Genomic DNA, 24,382 nt, shown 5'->3' on the forward strand with positions numbered 1-24,382 from the left:
CTCTGTGTTCAATCCCCAGCACCACAAAAACAGTATGAGAAAGTATACAGTTCTGACTAGGAAAATACAAATTATAAGGGTGTGGTGACACATACTCATAATTCCAGCTAATCTGGAGGCTGAAGTATAGTGAGCTGAAGGCCAACCTAGGCAATTCAAATACCATCTCACACACACACACACACACACACACACACACAAGATAATTAAAAGGAAAAAAATTACCGACTGCCAATACAATTCCTTAGTATTTTATTCCTTCATAAAACAGCCAAACTATCTTCTCAAGTTAGCTGAATTTTAAAAATACACCAGAGCCAAGGATTTAGGTCTCTTATATGCCTACCTATTTGATTAAAATGAAGTATCTCTTTAATGCAGGCTATTAAATACTTGAATGGATTACAGGGAAATGGTGGAATCTTTTTCTCTAAGGATTTTTAAAAGTAGGCTATACAAATTCAAATGTCAAAGATGCTTTAAGGTTATTTGAGGCAAGAAGATGAATTACCTAAATTACTAGTAATAAAAGGTAAAGGAAGAGGAATGGAGGGAAACTGTGAAAAATTACACAAAATGATGAGTTCAATAGGTGCTAAATTATCGTTCGTACTGAAGACAAGAAACACTTCAAAAATCTGCAGGATTGATAAACTGAGAGTATAGCAATGAAACAGAAGATTCTAAAATGAATAGATAGAAAATAAAAAGATGAATTTTATTTTTGCCCTTGTTTTGGTTTTGTTCTTATTTGGTTTTTTTTCTGAAAGTTTTGAAAGAAGTTTTTGAATCTAAAATTATTTTTTAGTTTTATGTCTTTGTTACATCCATACCTATTTTAAATTATTTATGTTAACATTATATGAAATAATGGTAAAATTTTAAATGCAAAAAATAACAATATCTATTAGTTTATATATGTTACACAGTATCTTTTGCTATGGCTTTATAAAAAAATTGAAATGATAATAACCTCTACTTAAGATAATAATAATCATAAACATTTTGTAATATTACCCTTCTATATTAATTTAATCCTAACAATTATATAAGGTTAAAAGTTTATAATCAAATAATATATAAGTAAACCAATGCTCAAAATGGTTAATCATCTATCCAAAATCAGAATCTGAAAAGAAATGGAGTTGGAATAAGTGACCTCTAAAAGCCCTTATAAGTCCTAACATTTTTAATGATTGATGTTTCAAGCCCTTGTTTTAGTCTTTGCCATTCAGTGTTAAAAACAGCATATCTCACAGTTAAGTGAACACTATTTTTCTTACAGTGGAAAATTCACTTTGTGGCATTTAACTTAAGTAAATTTGCATCTGGACCAAGAGGGTGAATTTTCAACAATGGATGGAACATATATATGAGGAACTAACACAGTATCATTACCTCTTTAATCTTCTACTTAAAAAACAAAATAACAACAACAAAAAAAAACTTACTTTGATTCTTATTTCCTATAAACCTAATTCTTTACAATTAAACACCAATGTATCATAGGCAAGAACATGGCATTGTTCCAATTTTAGTAAAGCAACCTTTACCATTTATTCATTTCCTGTGACCTACAAACTGTCATGAAAATAACAAAATAAATTTTTATTAGCTTTGAAGCTTCAATAATCTTAACACGCACTCACCTTCTCTTCCTCTTCCTCTCTCTCTCTCTCTCTCTCTCTCTCTCCATATATATATATATATATATATTTTTTTTTTTTTTTTTTTTTTTTTTTGTGGGGGGCGGTTACTGGAAAATGAACTCAGGGGTACTTTACCACTGAGTTAATCCCCATCCCTTTTTATTTTGAGACAGGGTCTCACTAAGTTGCCTAAGCCTGGCAAAGTTGCTGAGCCTAGCCTCAAATTTGTGATCCTCCTGTCTCAGTCTCCTGAGTCACTAGGATTACAGGTTTGTGCCAACTCACCTGGTTTAAATATATTTTTGTGAGAACACAAATTAACATTCTTACACTACCCCACATTATTTACACTTTTCTATACAAACTATTAAATCCATCTTCAGAATAACCTTTTTAAGTAGGTTAATCAACTTAATTTGCTGATAAGGAAACTAAGACAGAAAGAAGATTCATGATTTTTCTAAAGGCACTTGAATCACCAAGTTAAATCCAGGTATATGGTATTAAGTACAATGATTTCCCCCTATGTTAGTCAGCTTTTTGTTTCTGTGACCAAAACACCCAACAAGAACAACTTAGAGGAGGAAAAGTTTCTTTGGGCTCACAGATTCAGAGGTTAAGTACATGATCAGTGAAAAAATTCTATCACTTTGGGCCCAAGGCAAGGCAGAAGTGTAGCAGAGGAGAAAAGCTCCTCACTTCTTAGAGGCCAGGAAGCAGAGAAAGCAGCCATGGGGACAAGCTATAATCCCTAAGGGCATACTCCCAGTGACCTAATTTCCTCCAGCTTTGCTGTACCTGTCTAGAGTTACCATCCAATTAGTCCATTCAAATTAGGATGGACCAATTAGGCTAGAACTCTCATAATCTAATCATTTCACCTCCTGCATTGACATAGGAGCTCATGGGGGAATACCTCATATCTAAACCATAAAATCTCCTCTGACACAGCAATCAACAATCAGATAAATATAAGACATTATTATTATATTTAAAAAAATCAATTCCCAAAGGGGTCTAAGATTCCTTGTACCACAGTGTAATGACTTGTTCCATGTGTTAACAAATCACAACCCATGCTACTAGGACAAGTACCTCTTCTTATTGACATGGATTACATATTTTTCCCTGAGGAAAAAATCAATAATTTCCTCAAGTTCTCTGCTAAAAGATCTCTTATTGCGCTTTCTAATGTTTGATGTCTTTGCCCTCATAAATCAAGGACAAACCTGGCCCCTAGTTTTCCAAAAAGAACTCACTGAACACTATAATTTCTGCTAAAGAAAGTAATATGAAAAGTTAGAATACTTCTAGTTTTATAGGGGTAGTCATTTGCTAATACTTATGGATGGGTGGGCACAAATTAAAGGCAAAACACTTTTATCCAACCTACAATTATTGAGATAAAAAAGCTAGTTTTGAGTTCATAGATTTTGTGGACAACCAAGAATTCCCACTTTCTAATGGAGGTACTGAAACAATACCAGTATTGTTTGCATTCCACTAGACAGGAAGCAAAAGGTTTAAGAAACTCTTTTTTTTTTTAATTGGTTGTTCAAAACATTACAAAGCTCTTGACATATCATATTTCATACCTCAGATTCAAGTGGGTTTTGAACTCCCATTTTTACCCAGTATACAGATTGCAGAATCACATCGGTTACACATCAACATTTTTACATAATGCCATATTAGTAACTGTTGTATTCTACTACCTTTCCTATCCTCTACTATCCCCCCTCCCCTCCCCTCCCATCTCCTCCCTCTACCCCATCTACTGTAATTCATTTCTCTCCTTGTTTTTTTTCCCATTCCCCTCACAACCTCTTATATGTAATTTTGTATAGCAATGAGGGTCTCCTTCCATTTCCATGCAATTTCCCTTCTCTCTCCCTTTCCCTCCCACCTCATATGTCTCTGTTTAATGTTAATCTTTTCCTCCTGCTCTTCCTCCCTGCTCTGTTCTTAGTTGCTCTCATTATATCAAAGAAGACATCTGACATTTGTTTTTTAGGGATTGGCTAGCTTCACTTAGCATAATCTGCTCTAATGCCATCCATTTCCCTGCAAATGCCATGATTTTATCATTTTTTAGTGCTGCGTAATACTACATTGTGTATAAATGCCACATTTTTTTTATCCATTCATCTATTGAAGGGCATCTAGGTTGGTTCCACAGTCTAGCAATTGTGAATTGTGCTGCTATGAACAGCGATGTGGCAGTATCCCTGTAGTACGCTCTTTTAAGGTCTTCAGGGAATAGTCCAAGAAGGGGAATAGCTGGGTCAAATGGTGGTTCCATTCCCAGCTTTCCAAGGAATCTCCATACTGCTTTCCAAATTGGCCACACCAATTTTCAGTCCCACCAGCAATGTACAAGAGTACCCTTTTCCCCACATCCTGGCCAGCACTTGTTGTTGTTTGACTTCATAATGACTGCCAATCTTACTGGAGTGAGATGGTATCTTAGGGTGGTTTTGATTTGCATTTCTCTGACTGCTAGAGATGGTGAGCATTTTTTCGTGTATTTGTTGATTGACTGTATGTCCTCCTCTGAGAAGTGTCTGTTCAAATCCCTGGCCCATTTGTTGACTGGGTTATTTGTTTTCTTATTGTTTAATTTTTTGAGTTCTTTGTATACTCTGGATATTAGGGCTCTATCTGAAGTGTGAGGAGTAAAAATTTGTTCCCAGGATGTAGGCTCCCTATTTACCTCTCTTATTGTTTCTCTTGCTGAGAAAAAACTTTTTAGTTTGAGTAAGTCCCATTTGTTGATTCTTGTTATTAACTCTTGTGCTATGGGTGTCCTATTAAGGAATTTGGAGCCTGACCCCACAATATGTAGATCGGAGCCAACTTTTTCTTCTATCAGACGCAGAGTCTCTGATTAGATATCAAGCTCCTTGATCCATTTTGAGTTAACTTTTGTGCATGGCGAGAGGAGGGGATTCAGTTACATTTTGTTGCATATGGATATCTAGTTTTCCCAGCACCATTTGTTGAAGATGCTATCCTTCCTCCATTGCATGCTTTTAGCCCCTTTATCAAATATAAGATAGTTGTAACTTTGTGGATGAGTCTCTGTGTCCTCTATTCTGTACCATTGATCCACCCGCCTGTTTTGGTACCAGTACCATGCTGTTTTTGTTACTATTGCTCTGTAGTATAGTTTCAAGTCTGGTATTGCTATACCGCCTGATTCACACTTCCTGCTTAGAGTTGCTTTTGCTATTCTGGGTCTTTTATTTTTCCATATGAATTTCATGATTGCTTTATCTATTTCTACAACAAATGCCTTTGGGATTTTGATTGGCATTGCATTAAACCTATAGAGAACTTTTGGTAATATCGCCATTTTGATGATGTTACTTCTGCCTATCCGTGAACAGGGTATATTTTTCCATCTTCTAAGATCTTCTTCTATTTCTCTCTTTAGGGTTCTGTAGTTTTCATTGTATAAATCTTTCACCCCTTTTGTTAGGTTGATTCCCAAGTATTTTATTTTTTTTTGAGGATATTGTGAATGGGGTGTTTTTCCTCATTTCCGTTTCAGAAGTTTTGTCGCTGATATACAGAAATGCCTTTGATTTATGCGTGTTGATTTTATATCCTGCCACTTTGCTGAATTCATTTATTAGTTCTAGTAGTTTCTTTGTAGACCCTTTTGGGTCTTCTAGGTATAGAATCATGTCTTCCGCAAATAGTGATAATTTAAGTTCTTCTTTTCCTATTTTTATGCCTTTAATTTCTTTCGTCTGTCTAATTGCTCTGGCCAGTGTTTCGAGAACTATATTGAATAGAAGTGGTGATAGAGGGCATCCCTGTCTTGTTCCAGATTTTAGAGGGAATGCCTTCAATTTTTCTCCGTTCAGAATGATGCTAGCCTGAGGCTTAGCATAGATAGCTTTTACAATGTTGAGGTAAGTTCCTGTTATCCCTAGTTTTTCTAATGTTTTGAACATAAAGATAGCTTCCAGCATACTGGTGTCCTGAAATATTCATCTTCTGATAAAAATAATAAACACAGATCTAGTTTTAAAAAAGGCAATTTCTGCATCCCTAAACTGGGCAATCTGATCCTGAGAGCAATTGTTTTGCATTAATCTACAGAATAAAGGAATTAAGAGGTCAAATAATAACTCTCAATCCAAACACAATTGGAATAAAACTACTAAGTAATGGTTTACACACAGCATCCAAAACAATTGCCCTAGAGATCTTGCGAGTAGAAATTCTGACAGATATGTAAAAGGAAGATTGACCATTTTGTGCTACACCTAGTCAAATAAACTGAATTTTTTTAAAAAAGGAATCTAGAAGAGTTAATCAGTCCTTACTCTCTAATTCATCATTGACCTGTCACTTTTTCTAGTTCTCTTATTGATACATTAAAATATTTATCCACTGTCTAAAGTCATCTATGGAATTGCTCTCATTTTCACTGGTCCTTGCACCTTTGTTAACCATTCTAAACAATTATTCTTTCTTCACATTTTCAATCAATTTCAGTTACCTTTGTGTAGTCTAATTAGGAAGGACTTCTCAAGTTTCTTAAGATTGAGTTTCTAATGATCTTGAAACATTCTCTTAAAATTTACAGCACAAGGGGGCTGGGGCTGGGGCTCAGTGGTACTGCACTTGCCTAAGGCACTGGATTCGCTTTTCAGCACCACATACAAATAAAATAAAAATCTAGTAACAACTAAAATATATATCTTTTTTAAAAAAATTATATCATAAACATACCTTCTGCTTATATTGTTTTGGTTTAACACAATAACTATGCCCTCTTTCCCAATCCACTCTGACCCCAGTACAGCCCCTTTCTTATTTTCCTCAATCCAATCTAGCTATTCCTTCCTTGTTCATTTTCTGAACTTTCTTTCCTTTCCTAAATTCTCCTATTTGAACATAGATTCTAAAATGCCATTATAAGTAACTGGGTTTCAAACAACCCTTGTGACAGGATTTTATTTAATACCAAACATTACCTTAACTTTTTAAATACAACAGAGAGCATTAAGTAGTATGCTACTTTCAGAAAGTGAATAAGTAAATTTTTAACAATAAAGATGGCTTAACAAATTGCAGATTAGGTAATTCATTTGCAAATTTAATGCAGAAATTAAAATGCTATGTAGTTATCTTGATTATACAACTTTTACCCTGATTGACATTTTTATAATAAAATGTATTATTTTGCTTTTTTTCATAACTCATGCAAAACTGCTTATTAAATATCTACTACATACCAGGTATTTTTTATTAAATATCTACTACATATTAGGTATTGTGCTAGCCACTTAGATACAGGAGTGGAAAAACAGCCTATTGCTTTTAGTTAAACTACTACCAATGAATTCATATACTTAAAAGTTTGATGTTCGAGCTGGGGTTGTGGCTCAGTGGTGAAGCACCTGCCTAGTATATGTGAGGCACTGGGTTTGATTATCAGCACCATATAAAAATAAATACATAAATAAAACAAAGATTTTTTTTAAAAGTTTGATGTTCATCTGTCAGAAAAAAATACACATTCTACTCCAGAGAAGAAAATATATAGGAATAAGGCCCTACTACAGGAATGAGGTAATATATCCCTTAATCATAGTTTTCTTGCCTTTTATAAAAAAGAAGTTGGGTGCTGATGTTTTTGGTGTTTATCATGTTTTTAGTTTATTACTAAAAACATGCCAAATTTTCTTCATAAACTTTAAAAAACTAAACAGAAAATGTATGTGAATGCTAAATTTAAAATCCTGTAAGCTTCCATTCTAATTCAGGAGTCAGTAAACTACAGCGTTGTGAACCACCACCTATCTTTATAAGTTTTATTAGAACGCAGAGTTGCCAATTCATTTATATACTGTCGCTGACTACTTTTGAAATACAATGGCAGACCCAAGTGGTAACAACAGAATCATATGGTCTACATGCCTAAAATACTTACTATATGGCCCTTTAAGAAAAATTTTGCCCAAGAACCAATGTAATTGACTGATTTCTAGTCTCTACATTAAACAAGTACCACTTGGCCAGGCATGGTGGCTCATGCCTATAATCCCAGTGACTCAGGAGGATGAGATAGGAGGATCACAAATTCAAGGCCACTGTCAGTAACTTCATGAGGCCCTGAACAAAACTTAGTGAGACAGTTCCAAAATAAAAAATTAGGGCTAGGGTGTGGCTCAAAGGTAGAACGCTGGCATGCATTAGGCATTGGGTTTAATCCTCAGCACATGAAAACAATAAAGGCATTGTGTCCACTTACAACTAAAAATTAAATATTACTAAAAATTAAAAATTAAAAGAGCTTGGGAGTATACCTCAATAGTAAAGTATCCTCTGGGTTCAATCCCCATTACCAAAATAAATGAATAAATAATTTTTAAAGAAAGTACCACTAAATAAATTTTTAAAACATTAAAAAAAATCCAACATACACATTTGTGTGCATAAAAATAAAACCACAAAGACATGCTTACACTACTTAAATGCTATATTTACACTGCTTAATTTCTAGGAATTTTTTCAACTGGATAATTGCCGATGTCTGTACTTCAGGTTCTTCATTTGTAAAATGTGTAAAATAGCAATTAATAATTATTACAAGTTGTTATAACAATATAGTGATTATAAAAATTATATAAAAATTATACAAGATGTAAAAGGTTTAACAAGATGACAAAGCACAGAATTTGCTCTAGAGAAAAAATAATAATAATATAGCTTCTAAGTCTGGCCATGGCAGAACAAATAGTATCTGACCAGCCCTCTCACCATATACAACTATAAAACTAGAAAATACATATAAAACAACACTGATTTTTAAATGTTGTACAAGAGACAGCCTGGGATTGTGATCTCTATGAAAAGGAAAAGATTTGGTAAGCTCCATGATTTTCAAAGCTTCCTGCCTAGCATCATATTACAAACTAGTCTTCAGGAAGAAAGAGTCCAAGCAGAGGGCAGTGGTCTCAAGGAAATGAGGATGTGGAGAGAGAAAAGTTTAGGGGAAGTAGAAATAGATGGAATTTGCAGGGCATATTCCCAAAAATGAAGTCATTTTACAAAGAAAGAACTCCAGAAGGTGCAAAAAGGCCTAAGGCTTTAGCAAATTCTGAGCTAAACAAGTACAGGGTAAAACCTTCTAATGTCAGATAGACTGTAGTCTTAGGAATTTGGGGCTAAACTAATATCACTGCACAACTTTGTAAGGTGTGACAGAATGTAGTCATAGGAATTTTGGGCTAAACCAATACTCCATTAATCACGTAGTAAAACAGTACAGAAAACTTACTGAACAGTGTAAGTATTCAAGTCAATCCTAGAAAGGCCACACCTTGATACAATTACTCTAGACCAGCTTGGCTTCAAACAAACAAAACTTCAAAAAGATCAAGTTTACCAAACAGCATCCATGATTTAAAAAACAAACAAAAACATAGAAATTAAAAAGGGAAAATGTAACTCATAAGAATTTTTAAAACAGAAACAACTGAAAATAAATATAGGCGGGAGAAGACAAAAATTTTAAATCAGCTATTATAAATATGTTTAAGATTTAAAGAAAGACATGATAAATGAATAGATGGGGAACTATGGCATAGAATTTTTTAAGAAAAAATTTTTTCAATTTAAAATTTAAAAAATGGCAGCTGGAAATAGCTTCACTCCCACCAAAAAAATAAGAAATCCAGAAAATTTCCAAATTAATAACTTTCTGAGCCCATCAGAAAACTAAGGTCACAGGTCAAACAATGTGCCTGAAATATGGAGAGACAGGCATGGGGCAGGGGGTTGGAAACAGGATCCAAGATTTTCCTAATCTGGGACAGATGCCACTTAACACTACCATAAACTGCCAAGACTAAACTAGAAATCTTCACACATTTCTAGAGACTGGCAGTGAGCTACCAAGCCAGTGTAAAACCCTGGGGGCTACAAACATAGGAGGTCGTATATCTTCTTGCACCATCTTTCTCCTGGAATCCTATTAGGAACACATGGAATATAGAAAGGAATTCTAAGATAGTTCCTCCTCATTGCTACTACCTGAGAACAGCAGCTACAATTGAAAGACTACCCAGGACCATCTAGCCTACCTCCTCTACAAAACAAAAACATTAGTGTAAACATTTGTACTTAGGGGCACTGGTGCAAGTCCAGTGTGAAATTAGGTGTGAAACTCTGCCTAGATTCCTCTGTCCTATGTTGCCTAAGCAACAAAATCTTTAATCTTTAGGGTGAAGGGCCTCACAACCATAGCCTGGAGGATATTCACTAAAAGTGGGAGAGGGAAATATGGGGGAAAAGGGTAGCTCTACTCCTAGAGAAGCAGCAGAAAAATCCTAGTTCCGGCATTATACCTGGAAAAGGAACAGAAACACTTATAAAGATTCATAAAATTAAAAATTAATGATAACATTATTTGATAGTAAAGTGTGTACAAACACACACACACACACACACAAAATTTGACCAAGTAGACAAAAAAAAAAAAAAAAGGATAAGACCGCACTAAAACCAGAAATAAGGCCAAAAATATGTATCATTAGATAACCCCATGGGGTATGTTTTAATACACACATGAATCAGAAGACATTTTAAGTATAGCCATCTACTTTTAATGTGCATCAAATATTTTCTGAAATTATCAAATATTTACTAGAAATTATTAATGATAATTATCTTTAGGGAGAAGGACATATAATTGAGGTTGGTAAATAAACAATGAGGATGCAAATAAAGAAGCTAAATTTATCTTTCAGTTCCTACATTTCTGTATTACATTGAATATATCATGTATATCTATTTTAATTCTTTTTAAAAAGTCACAAAGTACTAAGCAGACAGGAGAAAAGGCAGGAATGTGATTTTTATTTATTTATTTATTTATTTTGGGGGGGGGGTAGGAAATGGAGAGAGTAGTAAGGAAGGCAAAAAAGATAACCTTCTACATACTGTATCAAAATGTTGGATTTGTGGGCTGGGGTTGCAGCTCAGTAGCAGAGCGCTTGCCCCACATGTGTGAGGCACTAGGTTCAATTCTTAGCACCACATATAAGTAAATGAAAATAAAGGTCCATCAACAACTAAAAAAATATTTTTAAAAACTGTTAGATTTGTATTCCAAGGGAATCTTCTACTACTAAATTCCTCCAATTCCTGGATTTCGATCAGTGGCTACTTTCAGGAAGTCACACACTTCTGAACCTAAGGCTTAAGTAAAAAAGGATGACTATATTAGTAGTACATAAGATTACTTTTTAAAATAAGTATTAATCATTCTTTGTAACACAGAAAAGTAAATGAACATATTTCTATAAAGTTAAATTTATTTTACTTTTATAACTTTTTATTCAGTAATTTTTCTAATTTTTAAAAATATTTTATTGGTGATTTTTTTTTTTTTTTTTTTTTTTTTTTTTTTTGTACTGGGGATTGATCTCAGGGGCAAACAACCCCTGAGCCACATCTCCAGCCCTATTTTGTATTTTATTTAGAGACAGGGTCTGACTGAGCAGCTTATTAGCACCTCGCCATTGCTGAGGCTGGCTTTGAACTCATGATCCTCCTGTCTTAGCTTCCCAAGCCACCAGAATTACAGGCATGCACTACTATGCCCAGCTATAATTATTCTTAATAGTGGGCTTCCTTATGATATATTTACATTAGCACATAGCATAATTTGGGCTCTTTCATTCCCTTTGCCTTCCTTTTCCCTCCCCCTGATCTCCATCCTCTCTTTACTGGTCTCCCTTTTGTTTTCCTAAGATCCCTTATTTTCTCTTTTTTCTCTTCCACATTAGGCAAAACATACAATCATTGACTTTCTGAGTCCAGCTCACTGTACTTAACATGATATTTTTCAGCTCCATCCATTTTCCTGCAAATAACATAATTTTATTCCTCTTTATGACTAGTAAAACTCCATTGCATATATACACCATATTTTCTTTATCCATTCATCTGTTGACAGACACCTAGGCTGCTTCCATAATTTGGCTACTATGAAGTGTGTTTCCATAAACATGAGTATGCACAGACCACTATAGTACACTTTCTTTTGGATAAATACCAAGGAGTGAAATAATTAATTGGGATATATGGAATGGTTACACTCCTAGTCTTTTGAAGAATCTCCATACTGATTTCCATAGTAGTTGTATTAATTTACAATCCCACCAACAGTATATAAACTACTCCTTTCCCGTTTCCTCACCAGCATTATTTGTATTCTTGATGATTGCCAATCTCACTGGAACATGATTAAATTCTTAGTGTAGTTTTGATCGGCATTTCCCTGATTGCTTAAGATATTGAGCTTTTTTAAAAATATCCTTATTTTTATTATTTTTATGTGGTGCTGAGGATCGAACCCAGGGCCTCATGTGTGTGAGGCAAGCGCTGTACCACTGAGCTTCAATCCCGGCCCAATATTAAGCTTTTTTTTATATATTAGTTGATTATTTTATTTAGAGACAGACAATACTTATATTACTTTTGAGAACTATCCCTTCAGTTTTATTTTCCCATTTATCGACAGGATTATTCTCTGGGTGTTAAGGGTTTGTGTTTGGTTTTGGTTTGTTTTTGAGAGGGGGTTAGTTCTTTATGTTATGGATATTAATCCTCTCACAGAAGAACAGCTAGCAAAGATTTTCTCCCATTCTGCGGACTTTGTCTTCACACTCTTGGTTGTTTCCTTTGTTGTACAGAAGCTTTTTAATTTGATACCATTCCATTTATTAATTCTTGGTTTTATTCCTGAACTTTGGGAGTTTTATAGAGGAAGCTGATGCTTGTTCCTATATATCGAAGAGCTGACCCTATCTTTTCTTTTAGCAGTTGCACTTTTATCCACTTTAAGTTGAATTTTATGTAGGGTGAGAAATGGGAATCTAGTTTCATTCTTCTACATATGGATATCTAATTTTCCCAGCACAATTTATTAAAAAGATTGTCTTTTCTACAAGATGTGTTTTTAGCATTTCTGTCAAGAATTAGATGACTGTATGTATGAATTTCTCTCTTCTATCCCACAGGCTTACATATCTAGTTTTATGCCACTATTATGACGTTGTTACTGTAGGTTAGTATTTTAATTTGAATTTTGGTGTGCAATGTCTCCAGCATTGCTCTTATTGCTCAAAAACTGCGTTGGGGGCTGGAGTTGTAGTCCAGTGGTAGAGTGCTTACAGGTGTGAGGCACTGGGTTCAATCCTCAGCACCACATAAAAATAAATAAATAAAATAAAGTTATTGTCCAACTTAAAAAAAAAATTAGAAAAAGAATTCTTAGTATCCTGGGTCTGTTATTCCTCCATATGAAATTTAGGACTCTTCTCCCTAGTTCTGTGAAGAATGTCATTGGTATTTTGATGGGGATTGCATTGAGCTGTAAATCACTTTTAGCAATATGGATATATTAACAAAATTGATTCTGCCTATCCAAGAACATGGGAGGTCTTTCCACCTTCTAATGTCTCCAGTTTTCTATAATTTTCATTATAGAGGTCTTTCATCTCCTCAGCTAGATTTATTCCTAGGTATTTATATATACACAGACATACATATATACATATACATACACATATATAGATATGGCTATTGTGAATGGAATTGTTTTTCTAATTTTTCAGTTGGTTCATTATTAGTGTATAGAAAATCTATTATTTTATAATGATCTAATATCCTGTTATTTTTGTACAACTTGTTTATCAGCTCTAGACATGTGGAGTATTTTTGGGTCTTCTAAGTATATGATCATATCACCTGCATACAGTGATAATTTCACTTCTTCCTTTCCTATTTAAACCCCTTTTCTTTCCTTCCAGTCTAATTGCTCTGGCTAAAATGTCAAGTACTATATTAAATAGTGGGAAGAGAGTAGATATCCCTTGTCTTAGACTTTAGAAGAGATGTTTTCAGGCGCGGCTGTACAATCCCTCATGGCGGCAGTAGCAGCGATTTGGGTGCGGCGCAGTGGGCACTGACTTGCGAGCCTGGCGGGCGTGCGCCGAGCCCCGGCCCGGCCTCCGCGTGCCCCCCGGGCTCTGCACCCCTGATGCTGCGCGGGTGCTGAGCCCGCCCCAGCCGGGACGATGGTGAAGTATTTCCTGGGCCAGAGCGTGCTCCGAAGTTCCTGGGACCAAGTGTTCGCTGCCTTCTGGCAGCGGTACCCGAATCCCTATAGCAAACATGTCTTAACTGAAGACATAGTACACCGGGAGGTGACCCCTGACCAGAAGCTCCTGTCCCGGAGACTCCTTACCAAGACCAACAGGATGCCCCGCTGGGCAGAGCGACTGTTTCCTGCCAATGTTGCTCACTCGGTGTACATCCTGGAGGACTCTGTTGTGGACCCACAGAATCAGACCATGACCACCTTCACCTGGAACATCAACCATGCCCGGCTGATGGTGGTGGAGGAACGATGTGTTTACCGTGTGAACTCTGACAACAGTGGCTGGACCGAAATCCGCCGGGAAGCCTGGGTCTCCTCTAGTTTATTTGGTGTCTCTAGAGCTGTCCAGGAATTTGGTCTCGCCCGGTTCAAAAGCAATGTGACCAAGACTATGAAGGGTTTTGAATACATCTTGGCCAAGTTGCAAGGTGAGGCCCCTTCCAAAACACTTGTTGAGACAGCCAAGGAAGCCAAGGAGAAGGCAAAGGAGACAGCACTGGCAGCTACAGAGAAAGCCAAGGACCTTGCCAGCAAGGCTGCCACCAAGCAGCAGCAGCAGCAGCAGCAACAGTTTGTGTAGCCAGGCTGGGCCCCTGCCACTGCCACAGCCCACCAGCCGGCTGTGGGCTCCCTCCGCACCCTTTCATTGTACTTGATTATTAAAAATCAACTTCTAAAAAAAAAAAAAAAAAAAAAAAAAAAGAAGAGATGTTTTCAGTTTTTCCCCATTCTGTATGATGTTGGCTTTAGGTTTATCATAGATAGCTTTTATGATGTTGAGGTAAGTTCCTTCTACCCCTAATTTTTTAACATGAGTGTATACAGGAATTTGTTGAAGGATTTTTCTGCACATATTGAGTAGATCACGTGGTTTTTGTCCTTGATTCAATTTACACAATGAATTATGATTACTGATTTGCATATGTTGAAAAATCCTTGCATCCTTGGAATGAAACCAACTTGATCATGTGCAAAACCTTATTATGTTATTGAATACAACTTACCATGTAGCAAACCCTACATATATAATATAGGAAGATGAAAGAAAGCAACCACATTCTAACAGACTTTGTCATAAACTATTGTTCATCTCCCGAGTGCATTCATTCTTCCAAAGAAAATCATTTATGAACTAGTGTCTGTCCTTCTGACCCAGTCATTCCTCTTAAAAATCATTTACTATTACTAAAAATTGCCTATATTTCCCCCACTTTTGTTTTTTCTATGAAGAAGGGAATATAAAGCATCTGAACTTCACCGAATAATTGGATAATCATTCTCTTAAGATTATCACCATGCCTTGCTCCTGATTAATCTGTTTATTGTCAGTTTATTCAAGCAAACCTTCAGAAGTTTAAATTACATCTTAATATATTGCATAAAAAATTAGTCACAATAGTTTAACAGCAATAATGGCTACACCACTGTGTCTTATGCCTCCCTATTCTAGATTAGTTCTATTCGGCAAATTGCCCCTTATAAAGTCATTCTTTGTTTTTCCCCGTTGCCTGGCATTGTAAATTCTAATGAAAACAACATTTAAATGACTGAAATACCAACTGCTAAAGTCAGCTATTATTGCAGGAAAAGCAACCTGAAAAAAAAATAGTAGCAGAACCTACTAATCCGTAATCATTCTTTAGTTTTTCAAAACCAGGAACATTAATAGCTTTCAGATAACATCAAAATGTGGGACAAGAACTTTCTAGTCCTGTTCTTTTATTAAAAGTTTATGTTTAACTTATAGGGAAATAGTATATCTGTCTAAAAAATTACAGGAACTAGCCTAGAAGAAGGCCAGTTGTTATCACAAGAATATTCTAGCAGAAAACAAAATACTTCAAATGATGGATATACTTAAGGAGCCTAGATGCACAACAATATGTACCTTCCTATCTATTATTACCTCTTTACTCTCTTTTCCTCCCCATAAAAGCCCCTTCATGTACCTGAGTTCCCTAAGGTAGTCTTTGATTCAGGGATACCCGAACCCCAATCTTATTAAGGTGCCAGCCCTTGAATAAACCTGAATACTCTCCCTCCAACTCTCATCCCCTGAGTATTGGCTGTTGAGAAGCAAACAGAAAGATATGAATCCAGTAACACTACTGTTACATGCTATATTCTTTAAATCATATTTTTAAGAGAGAGAGAAAGAATTTTTAATATTTATTTTTAGTTTTCAGTGGACACAACATCTTTATTTTGTTTTTATGTGGTGCTGAGGCTCGAACCCAGCGCCCAGGGACGCCCATGCCAGGCGAATCCGCTACCACTTGAACCACATCCCCAGCCCCTTTAAATTATATTTCTAACACTCAGGAAACTAAGTCCATCAGTTTATACTTAAAACAATTATTCTATGAAGGTCTAGAGCTTTTACAGTTTAATAAAAGTTCTTTCCAAATTATAAATCAGTAATATCCTCTAAGGGGAAAAAAACAAGGACCTTGTATGCAAATTTTTGTAGGCAAAATCATGCCTCCCCATCTAAACTGTCAATGTCCTAATACCCAGGCACCTGTGAAAATGTTACCTTACATGTGAACGAGTTCATAGTATGTCGCCCCAAAATATGCCACTTTTGGCATAAAGATTATTTTAAGCTGAAACCAACTGAGAAAAAATAAGACAAAAATCTCCTACCTTCTCCCTCAATACCAGGAAGTGCAGGGCAAGTCTTAAATGATTCTTAATCATCAGAAACAACTCTAGACTCATCAACCTACAGAAGACAATACACCAAAGGAATCTACATAATGAATCTTATTAACTAGCCCTAATTTTCTATTAACTTCCCTCATTTATTTTCCTTCCCATAATTTGCTGCCCCTAGAAACTCATCTTGTCTTTATCTATAAAAGTACTGTTCACTGGTTAATATAAATGATAAGCCCAAGTTCTAACCATGCCTTTGAGTAATTACTCATCCCTCAGTACTGCCATGTGAATGAACAATCCACATGTTAAGCTTTTGTTTATTTTTCTCTTCTATTTTCCCCTTCTCTCTAGCCTTATTAAACTATAGCTGACAAATAAAAATTGTATATATTTATGGTGGGCAACATATTTAATATATTTAATGTAAAATTAAATCAAGCTAATGAACATATCCATCATCTCACATATTCATCATTTTATGTGGTAAGAACATTTAAAATCTACTCAAAGCAATTTTCAGGTACATAATACATTATTATTAACTACAGTCATCATGCTGTACAATAGATTCCCAGAATTTATTCATTTGGTTTAACTGAAACTTAATCTGTTATTTGTTAATCCAATTTATAGGGCCCCAGAAAGGGAAACAAGGACAGCAGAAGGAAAGGATTATTTTGCTCCCCTACACATAGCATCATGAATTTTGCAAATGTAATTAAAAGATTAAGAATTTGAGGTAGGAAGATTACTTGAGATCATCTGCATGGGCCCAATCTAATCACATGAGTCCTTAAAGACAAAAACTTTTTCCAGGTGTTTTCAAAGAAGGACAACAGGACAGTTGAAAGTCCTGGCAGTGTGATAAGGACTAAACTCACCACTACTGACTGTGAGGAAGGAAGAAGGAAACCATGAACCAAGCAATGAAGGTATCCTCTAGAAGCTGAGAAAGACAGCTTACTGTTACTTCCCTAACCTCAAGAAACCAATGACACCTGCGAACACCTTGATTTTAGTCCCGTGAGGACTAGACTTTGACCTTCAGAAGTGTAAGGATAACAAATTTGGATTGTTTAAACCACCAAATATTGTGGTATAAATTGGTGTAAATAATCAAAATTTGTGGTAACTTGTGATGGCAGCAATAGAAAATAGAGTACATATTCTTTAACATCAGTTTTCTATATTAGATGTTACCATTAATTTGCTCAATGTAATTTTAGAAATAATACATATCCAACATAAATACAAACAAAAACACTAGACTAAGATAAACTATATTATAGTTATATAATGTTAAATATCTGTGCAACCTTGGCAAAATATTTTTCACTTTGATATTAATCTCTTTATTTGCAAGATGAAATAAAAAGCAACTATTACAACATAAAATGAAAACTATAGTTAATACTGTCTCAAATTTAAGAAATCTCTGAATTAAACATAATATAGAAAGAACTATTAATTCAGGATTATGTTAATGAGAATAGTAACATATCATGCCACCTGGAGAATAAATTCTATACTGAATTATATGAGCAATTAAAATAAGAATGATTTAAAATGTATAAGAAAGCCCTTAACAGTAGAATCACATTTCAAGTCTCAGAGAACATTAAAAATTTCTTAAGGGCTGTGGTTGTGGCTCAGCGGTAGAGCACTCGCCTCACACATGCAAGACCCTGAGTTCGATCCTCAGCACCACATAAAAATAAATGAATAAAATAAAGGTATTGTGTCCAACTACGACTAAAAAATAAATTTTAAAAAGTGGGGGGTGCTGGGATTGTGGCTCAGTGATACAGCGCTCGCCTCGCACGTGTGAGACCCTGGGTTCGATCCTCAGCACCACATAAAAATAAATAAACAAAATAAAGATATTGTGCCCATGTATAGCTAAAAAAAATTTTTAAAAAAAATTTCTTGAAAGGAAGCTTATGGTGTAAAAAAATCACAAAGGTATCATTATGTATGAGTATCATTATGTAAGGTACAGATAATAAAATATGATTATTTTTTACTGACACCTTGTCTTTTCATTGTTCTGATTACAGAATTTCACAGAAAAATTGTTTCTTATTTTCACAGTACTACGGTTTCTTTTGTGTATTTTCCTCATCAAATTTCAGTACTTTTATACAAAAGATCAGTTATAACAAGGTATTTATGTCATTTCTGAAAATAAATTCAAAGGAGGAGTGTATATTGTCATGATGTTGTAGAGCTTCTCAGGAAGTTATAAATCAACAGTGTCTTACTTTGTGAAGCTTTCTGTGGTAATAATTAACAAAACTTTAATTGGGAATCCAAATTTGGCTTGAGAATTTGGGCTTAGGAGGCAAAAATCATTTGCTCTGGTTTCTAAAGAGAAAAATATTTTTTCTTGTGAAATTTTAAAATAATTTGTCAAATGAATCATTGAACTCTTTCTAAAATAATGTTCATCTACTTAAGACCGTCAAACATTGCCTCAAGTGAAGACTAATTCATATCATATTACAAATTCCAGCTAGATCAAAGAAAGGACCTCAAACCAAAATGAGACCTAAAGGTAAACAGATTCTCACAAATTGGAATTCTAATTCTACAACCACTAGATATATTAATAACTTGCAGAACTGGAAAATAACTCAATTTTAAAAGTTCAAGTAATTTTTTTATGACAGCCTTGTCTAACCACACTAAAACCACAGAATCCTGCTGATGCACAGGAAAATATACATATAATTTGAGTTAGCCCTCAAAACTACATTTCCTGTATTTTAGCACATTCACTTGATGCATGAGAAGCATGTAGGCTATATGAAAGAAATTACATACTGCCTTTAATACCCATGTAGTAGTATATTCCACCTTACTGCTTAATGCAAAAAAAAAAAAAAAAAAAATGTTTTTTTCCTTAAAAGGAAATACAGAAATCCCCTTAAAATCATCATAATTCTGTCAATGCAATAGGAAACAAATTTCTAAAGATAAGAATCTGAAAGGTGGGCTGGGGTTATGGCTTAGAGGTAGAGTGCTTGCCTGGCATGAGTGAGGCACTGCGTTCAATCCTCAGCACCACAAAAAATAAAATGAAGATATTGTGTCAACCTATTTAAAAAATTATTAAAAAAAAGAATCTGAAATTCACCATAAGCAGTCATTCTAGTTGTGTCAAGTGTCTCAGTGGCTGTTCACTTAAATCAGTGATTTTTTTTTCCTGTACTTTAATTACAAGTTCCTTTGCAGTGAACCATCATTTTATCATTATATTCTGAACAAAACTTGGGAAAACATTTTAATATCTTAACACTAATTAAACATGTTCATTTTTTAAATTAGGATATGTAGCAAATGCTTGAAGTAAAAGCCTTTGTATATTCTAGCACTCAAAGACATTATGAGAACTGCCATAAACATCAATTTAAAATCATGAGAAAATAAAATATGTCAGTATGAAGTACTTCTATAAATCCTCCATTCAATGGAAAATGTTTAAAATACTTAATATAAAACCATATAAATTAGACTTTGAAAACTAGTTTTTAAATGCAGACATAAAACTATGGGACCAAAATTCTAGCTCCATGGCTTATACTAATCTTCGAAATTAGTTGACCTGAATATAAATGGTTTCATTTTATAGGTCAAAATATGCTTGTAAAAAAAGAGTATCAAGCAGGATTATTTAGATATTCTCAATTACTTTGTTCCATCTCTATTCGATTAGTTTTCTGGAATCCTTTAATGTAAGAAATGTTGACCTCAAAAATATTCAACTTTGAACTTCCAATCAACATGGCATAGTGAATACATACTTAAGACTCACCCTATCAGCGTCAAATATATGGCAATAGCAGGCAAAAGAGAAAAGAAACTGGGGCGGGGGGGCAGTAACAAATCTGGCTAGACTTAAATAAAATAAAATAACCAAGTTAAAAACTAGGTAAGGCGCTGGGAATGTGGATCAGTGGTAGAGCGTTCGCCTAGCACATGAGAGGCACTGGGTTAGATCCTCAGCACCACATAAAAATAAGTAAATAAAATAAAGGTATTGTGTCCAACTACAACTAAAAAAATTTTTTAAAAACTAGGTAAAATACTTAAGACACTTCATAAGATAGGATATATGATGGTAAATAAGTACACGTAAAGATGTTTAATATCTTTATCCAAAAGAGAAATATGAATCACAAGAAGATTACAGTACATGCCTTTCAGAATGACTAAAATAAAAAACAACATATGCTAGCAATGTTACAGAGCAACTAGAACTCTCATGTGCTGTTGGTAGGGATGCAAATTGGCACAGCTATTTAAGAAAACAGTTTGGTGATTTATTAAAAAGTAGACATTTATAAGAGGATGCAGCAATCCTATTCTTGGGATTTTACCCTGGAGAAACCAAAATATATATTCACACAGAAACCTATATGTAAAGCGTTTAGAGTAGCTTTATTTAAAACCTAAAAAGAAAAGGAAAGAAAAGCACCCAAAAGTCTTTCAACTAGTGAATAAATAAACTATATTCATATAATGAAATTCTACACAAGAATAAAAAGAAATGAGGGCTGGGGCTGTAGCTTAGCTGTAGAGCCCTTGCCTAGCATGCATGAGGCACTGGGTTTGATCCTCAGAATTACCTAAAATAAAAATAAATAAAATAAAGGCATTCTGTCCATCTACAACTACAAAAAAACATTTTTTTAAAGGAATGAACTATTGATGCATGAACCAATTTGAATAAATCTTAAAGATAACAAGGGAGATTTGAGGGATGAGTGTTCTGTAACCCAATTATGGTCATGGCTATGTAAATATATATGTGTTAAATTAATAGAACTGTAACAAAAAAGTCCATTTTACTCAATGTTGATTTAAAATTTACATATATATATCATTCATATATATAAATGTATATATATGTCATTCATACACACACACACATACATATACATATGTCATATATATTCCCCCTTACTCTCACCCTGTGATCCAAAAGTGAAAGAAATTAGAAATTGGAAGCAGAACTAAAGAGTTAAAGCCAGAAACTTACTTAGCTTCTTTGTACAAAGGCAAGCAGTCCCTGTAGGGCAATAGGAACTAAAGTCCTCTAACTCTACCTGAGACCATAGCTAAACTTCTGCTTGTATTTATACCTCAAACCACTACCAGAGTCTTACTCAGCCATAAAGAATGATGTTATGGCATTTACTTGTAAATGGATGGAACTGAAGACTATCGTATTAAGTGAAATAAGCCAGTCCCAAAAAGTCAAAGATATAATATTTTCTCTGATATGCAAAAGCTAATCCAAAATAACGGGGGGGGGCAAAAAATAGAAGAAAGATCAGTGGAGTAGACGAAGGGAATGAAGCGGAGAGAGGAGGGATGAATGGGATAAGTAAAAACAGTGTAAAGAAGCTTACCTAATTTTCCTATGTACATATAGGAATATACTCACCATCATGTATATCCACACGACACTAACATACATATATATATATATATATATATATATACGTATATGTATATATATATATATATATATATATATATATTTTTTTTTTTTTTTAAAGATCAGTAGAGTAAAGGGAAGGGAAAAGAGGGAGGAGAGAAGGGAAAGGGAAAGTACTGGGGACTGAATTAAAACAAATTTTATTCCATGCTTTTATAATAATGTCAAAATGAAATCTGATGTTACATATGACCAAAATGAATCAATAAAAATCGCCTATCACACCACCACAAATAAATCTATACTCTATAAAGAAGGCCAGGGAAAAAACAAAACTATGATCAAACTATCAGTGGAGTTATCACTTTAAAGAACTGCAGAAAGAAGCCCCCAAATTCCATAAAGACACTCCCTAAAGTTATTGCTTACTTCTAAAATGCATTAGAGATTAAAATCTCAAGAATGCCAGCTGAAAATGGTAGCTGGAAAGCTAAAGATCTGAGCACAGATTTCACAGTCCCATAATTCTCGGGAGAACTGTAATTTAAATACTGTTAAGTTAAAAAAAGACCTTAATAAAATACCTGGGGGGTTTAAATTAAATTTGTCAGAAGGGTCTGGGCCTAGAACTATAAGCCCCAGCATAGAATAATAGAAAAAGTCAAACAGTTCACCCTGACAAAGCCTAAAATGAATGTTTGAAGGGATTACAAAAGATGACACAAGAAACAGGCACAGATTTGACATTAAAATGACATTCCTCTTTTCTTAAGTTAAAAACTTCAAATACTTAATGTTTCTATTTTGTATTATAAAATACCTAATTCAGATAAAGCCAGTTAATGTCATATACCTATGTATTCATATAGCTCTTGTTCTGATCTCTCCACCAACAAGCTTGTTTAGCTTCCCTTCCATTCTTTCATTCCTGACTTCAACTGGTAAAAATTCTGCTTACAAGCTACGTCTACCTCATGAAATCTCATTAAAAATTTGTTAGCTAGTCTACAGACTAGGCATTATTTAATTTAAAGCATCCTTTCCTAAATCCAAATGTATACAGCTGGAAAGAATGATATCAAAAGATACAAAATATATACCTGCTTTGGTATACCCTTTGTGGGAGCAAAAAGTACACAAGCTGATTGCTGCTGAAAGATAAGCCTATGAAAGAGCCATTAGACTTGAGACTCTCTTAGGCTTACAGATCATCAAAGTCTCAAATATAATTTCACTCAGTAATTATCGAACATCAACCACATGAATAATACTATGTGTTTTAGTCAGCTTTTTCACTGTTGTGACTAAAAGACCTGACCAGAACAACTTCAGAAGAGGAAAGGTTCATTTGGGAGCTCACAGTTTCAGAGGTCTCAGTCCATAGGCACCTGGCTGCATTCCTCAGGGCTCAAGGTGAGGCAGAACATCATGATGGGAGAGTGCAATAGAGGGAAGCAATTCACACACTGATCAGAAGCAAAGAGAGATACAATATATATACCAAAGCCATGCCACAAAGCCCCACCTCCTCCAGCCACACCCCACTTGCCTTCAGTCACTACTCAATTAATCCAATCAGGGGATTAATTCACTGATTGGGTTAAGGCTCTCATAACCCAATCATTTCTTCTCTGAACCTTCTTGCATTGTGTCATGTGAGCTTTTGGGGGACACCTCACATCCAAACCAGAACACTATGCTACACGGCAAACCACTGTATAAAATTAGACATTTAAGAACTACGAAGTCAAAGCAAGGAATAGTGGCACACACCTATAATCCCAGCTACTCAGGATGCTGAGGTAAGACATTGTCTCAAACACAACAAGGGAGGGTAGAGAGTGGAATAGAAGTTCATTGAATTAGACAAAGAGGAATGAAGGGAAGGGATGGGAATAGGAAAGACAGAAGAAAGAATCAGACACACCTTTCCATATTTGAATACATGACCAGGGTAACTCCACATCATGAACAAACATAAGAATGGGATTCTAATTAGAATAAGTTATACTCCATGAATATAAATATTTCAAAATTTACTCTACATTCATGTATATCTAAAAAGAACAAATTAAAATATTTTAAAAATCTGGAAAGTGAAAAAAAAAGAATCCATGCCAATGTAAATAACAATTCTTTTCAAAATAATTGTGAAGTCTTTCAATTAACTTTGCATGGTAATTCTTTTCAATATTTTGAGATGGCAAGTATCTACTTTAATCATACAAACTTATGCTTATTTAGATTGTTTTTTGCTTTTGTATAGTTTTGAAATTGGTCACTTTGTTTCAGTTGGTTGCACAATAAAAAGATTGACATTGCAAAAAAACTTAACAAAAGTTATATTCTATTATACGTGGACTATTTTGGTAAGCTTTTCTATTCCATTAATTCATATATATTCTTGAACCAACATATTTCAATGCATTAATAAAATGT

At 34.6% G+C, this 24,382-nt stretch overlaps 2 protein-coding genes across 18 annotated transcripts in view; one reads left to right on the plus strand and one right to left on the minus strand.

Annotated features, from left to right (window-relative positions):
- The window catches only part of Gphn (gephyrin), a 602,369-nt gene that overhangs the window by 535,667 nt on the left and 42,320 nt on the right, over positions 1-24,382 (minus strand). The gene's annotated exons all lie outside the window — the stretch shown is intronic.
- On the plus strand, positions 13,591-14,517 carry LOC124104215 (PRELI domain-containing protein 1, mitochondrial). Its single transcript, XM_046460982.2, has one exon. The coding sequence runs from the start codon at positions 13,757-13,759 to the stop codon at positions 14,417-14,419; it is 663 nt and encodes a 220-aa protein (XP_046316938.1). The 5' UTR covers positions 13,591-13,756; the 3' UTR covers positions 14,420-14,517.

The sequence above is a fragment of the Marmota monax genome, unplaced genomic scaffold (assembly GCF_021218885.2).
Source record: "Marmota monax isolate L192 unplaced genomic scaffold, Marmota_monax_Labrador192_F-V1.1 WCK01_AAM20220418_F8-fsc00001, whole genome shotgun sequence".
Lineage (NCBI taxonomy): Eukaryota > Metazoa > Chordata > Mammalia > Rodentia > Sciuridae > Marmota > Marmota monax.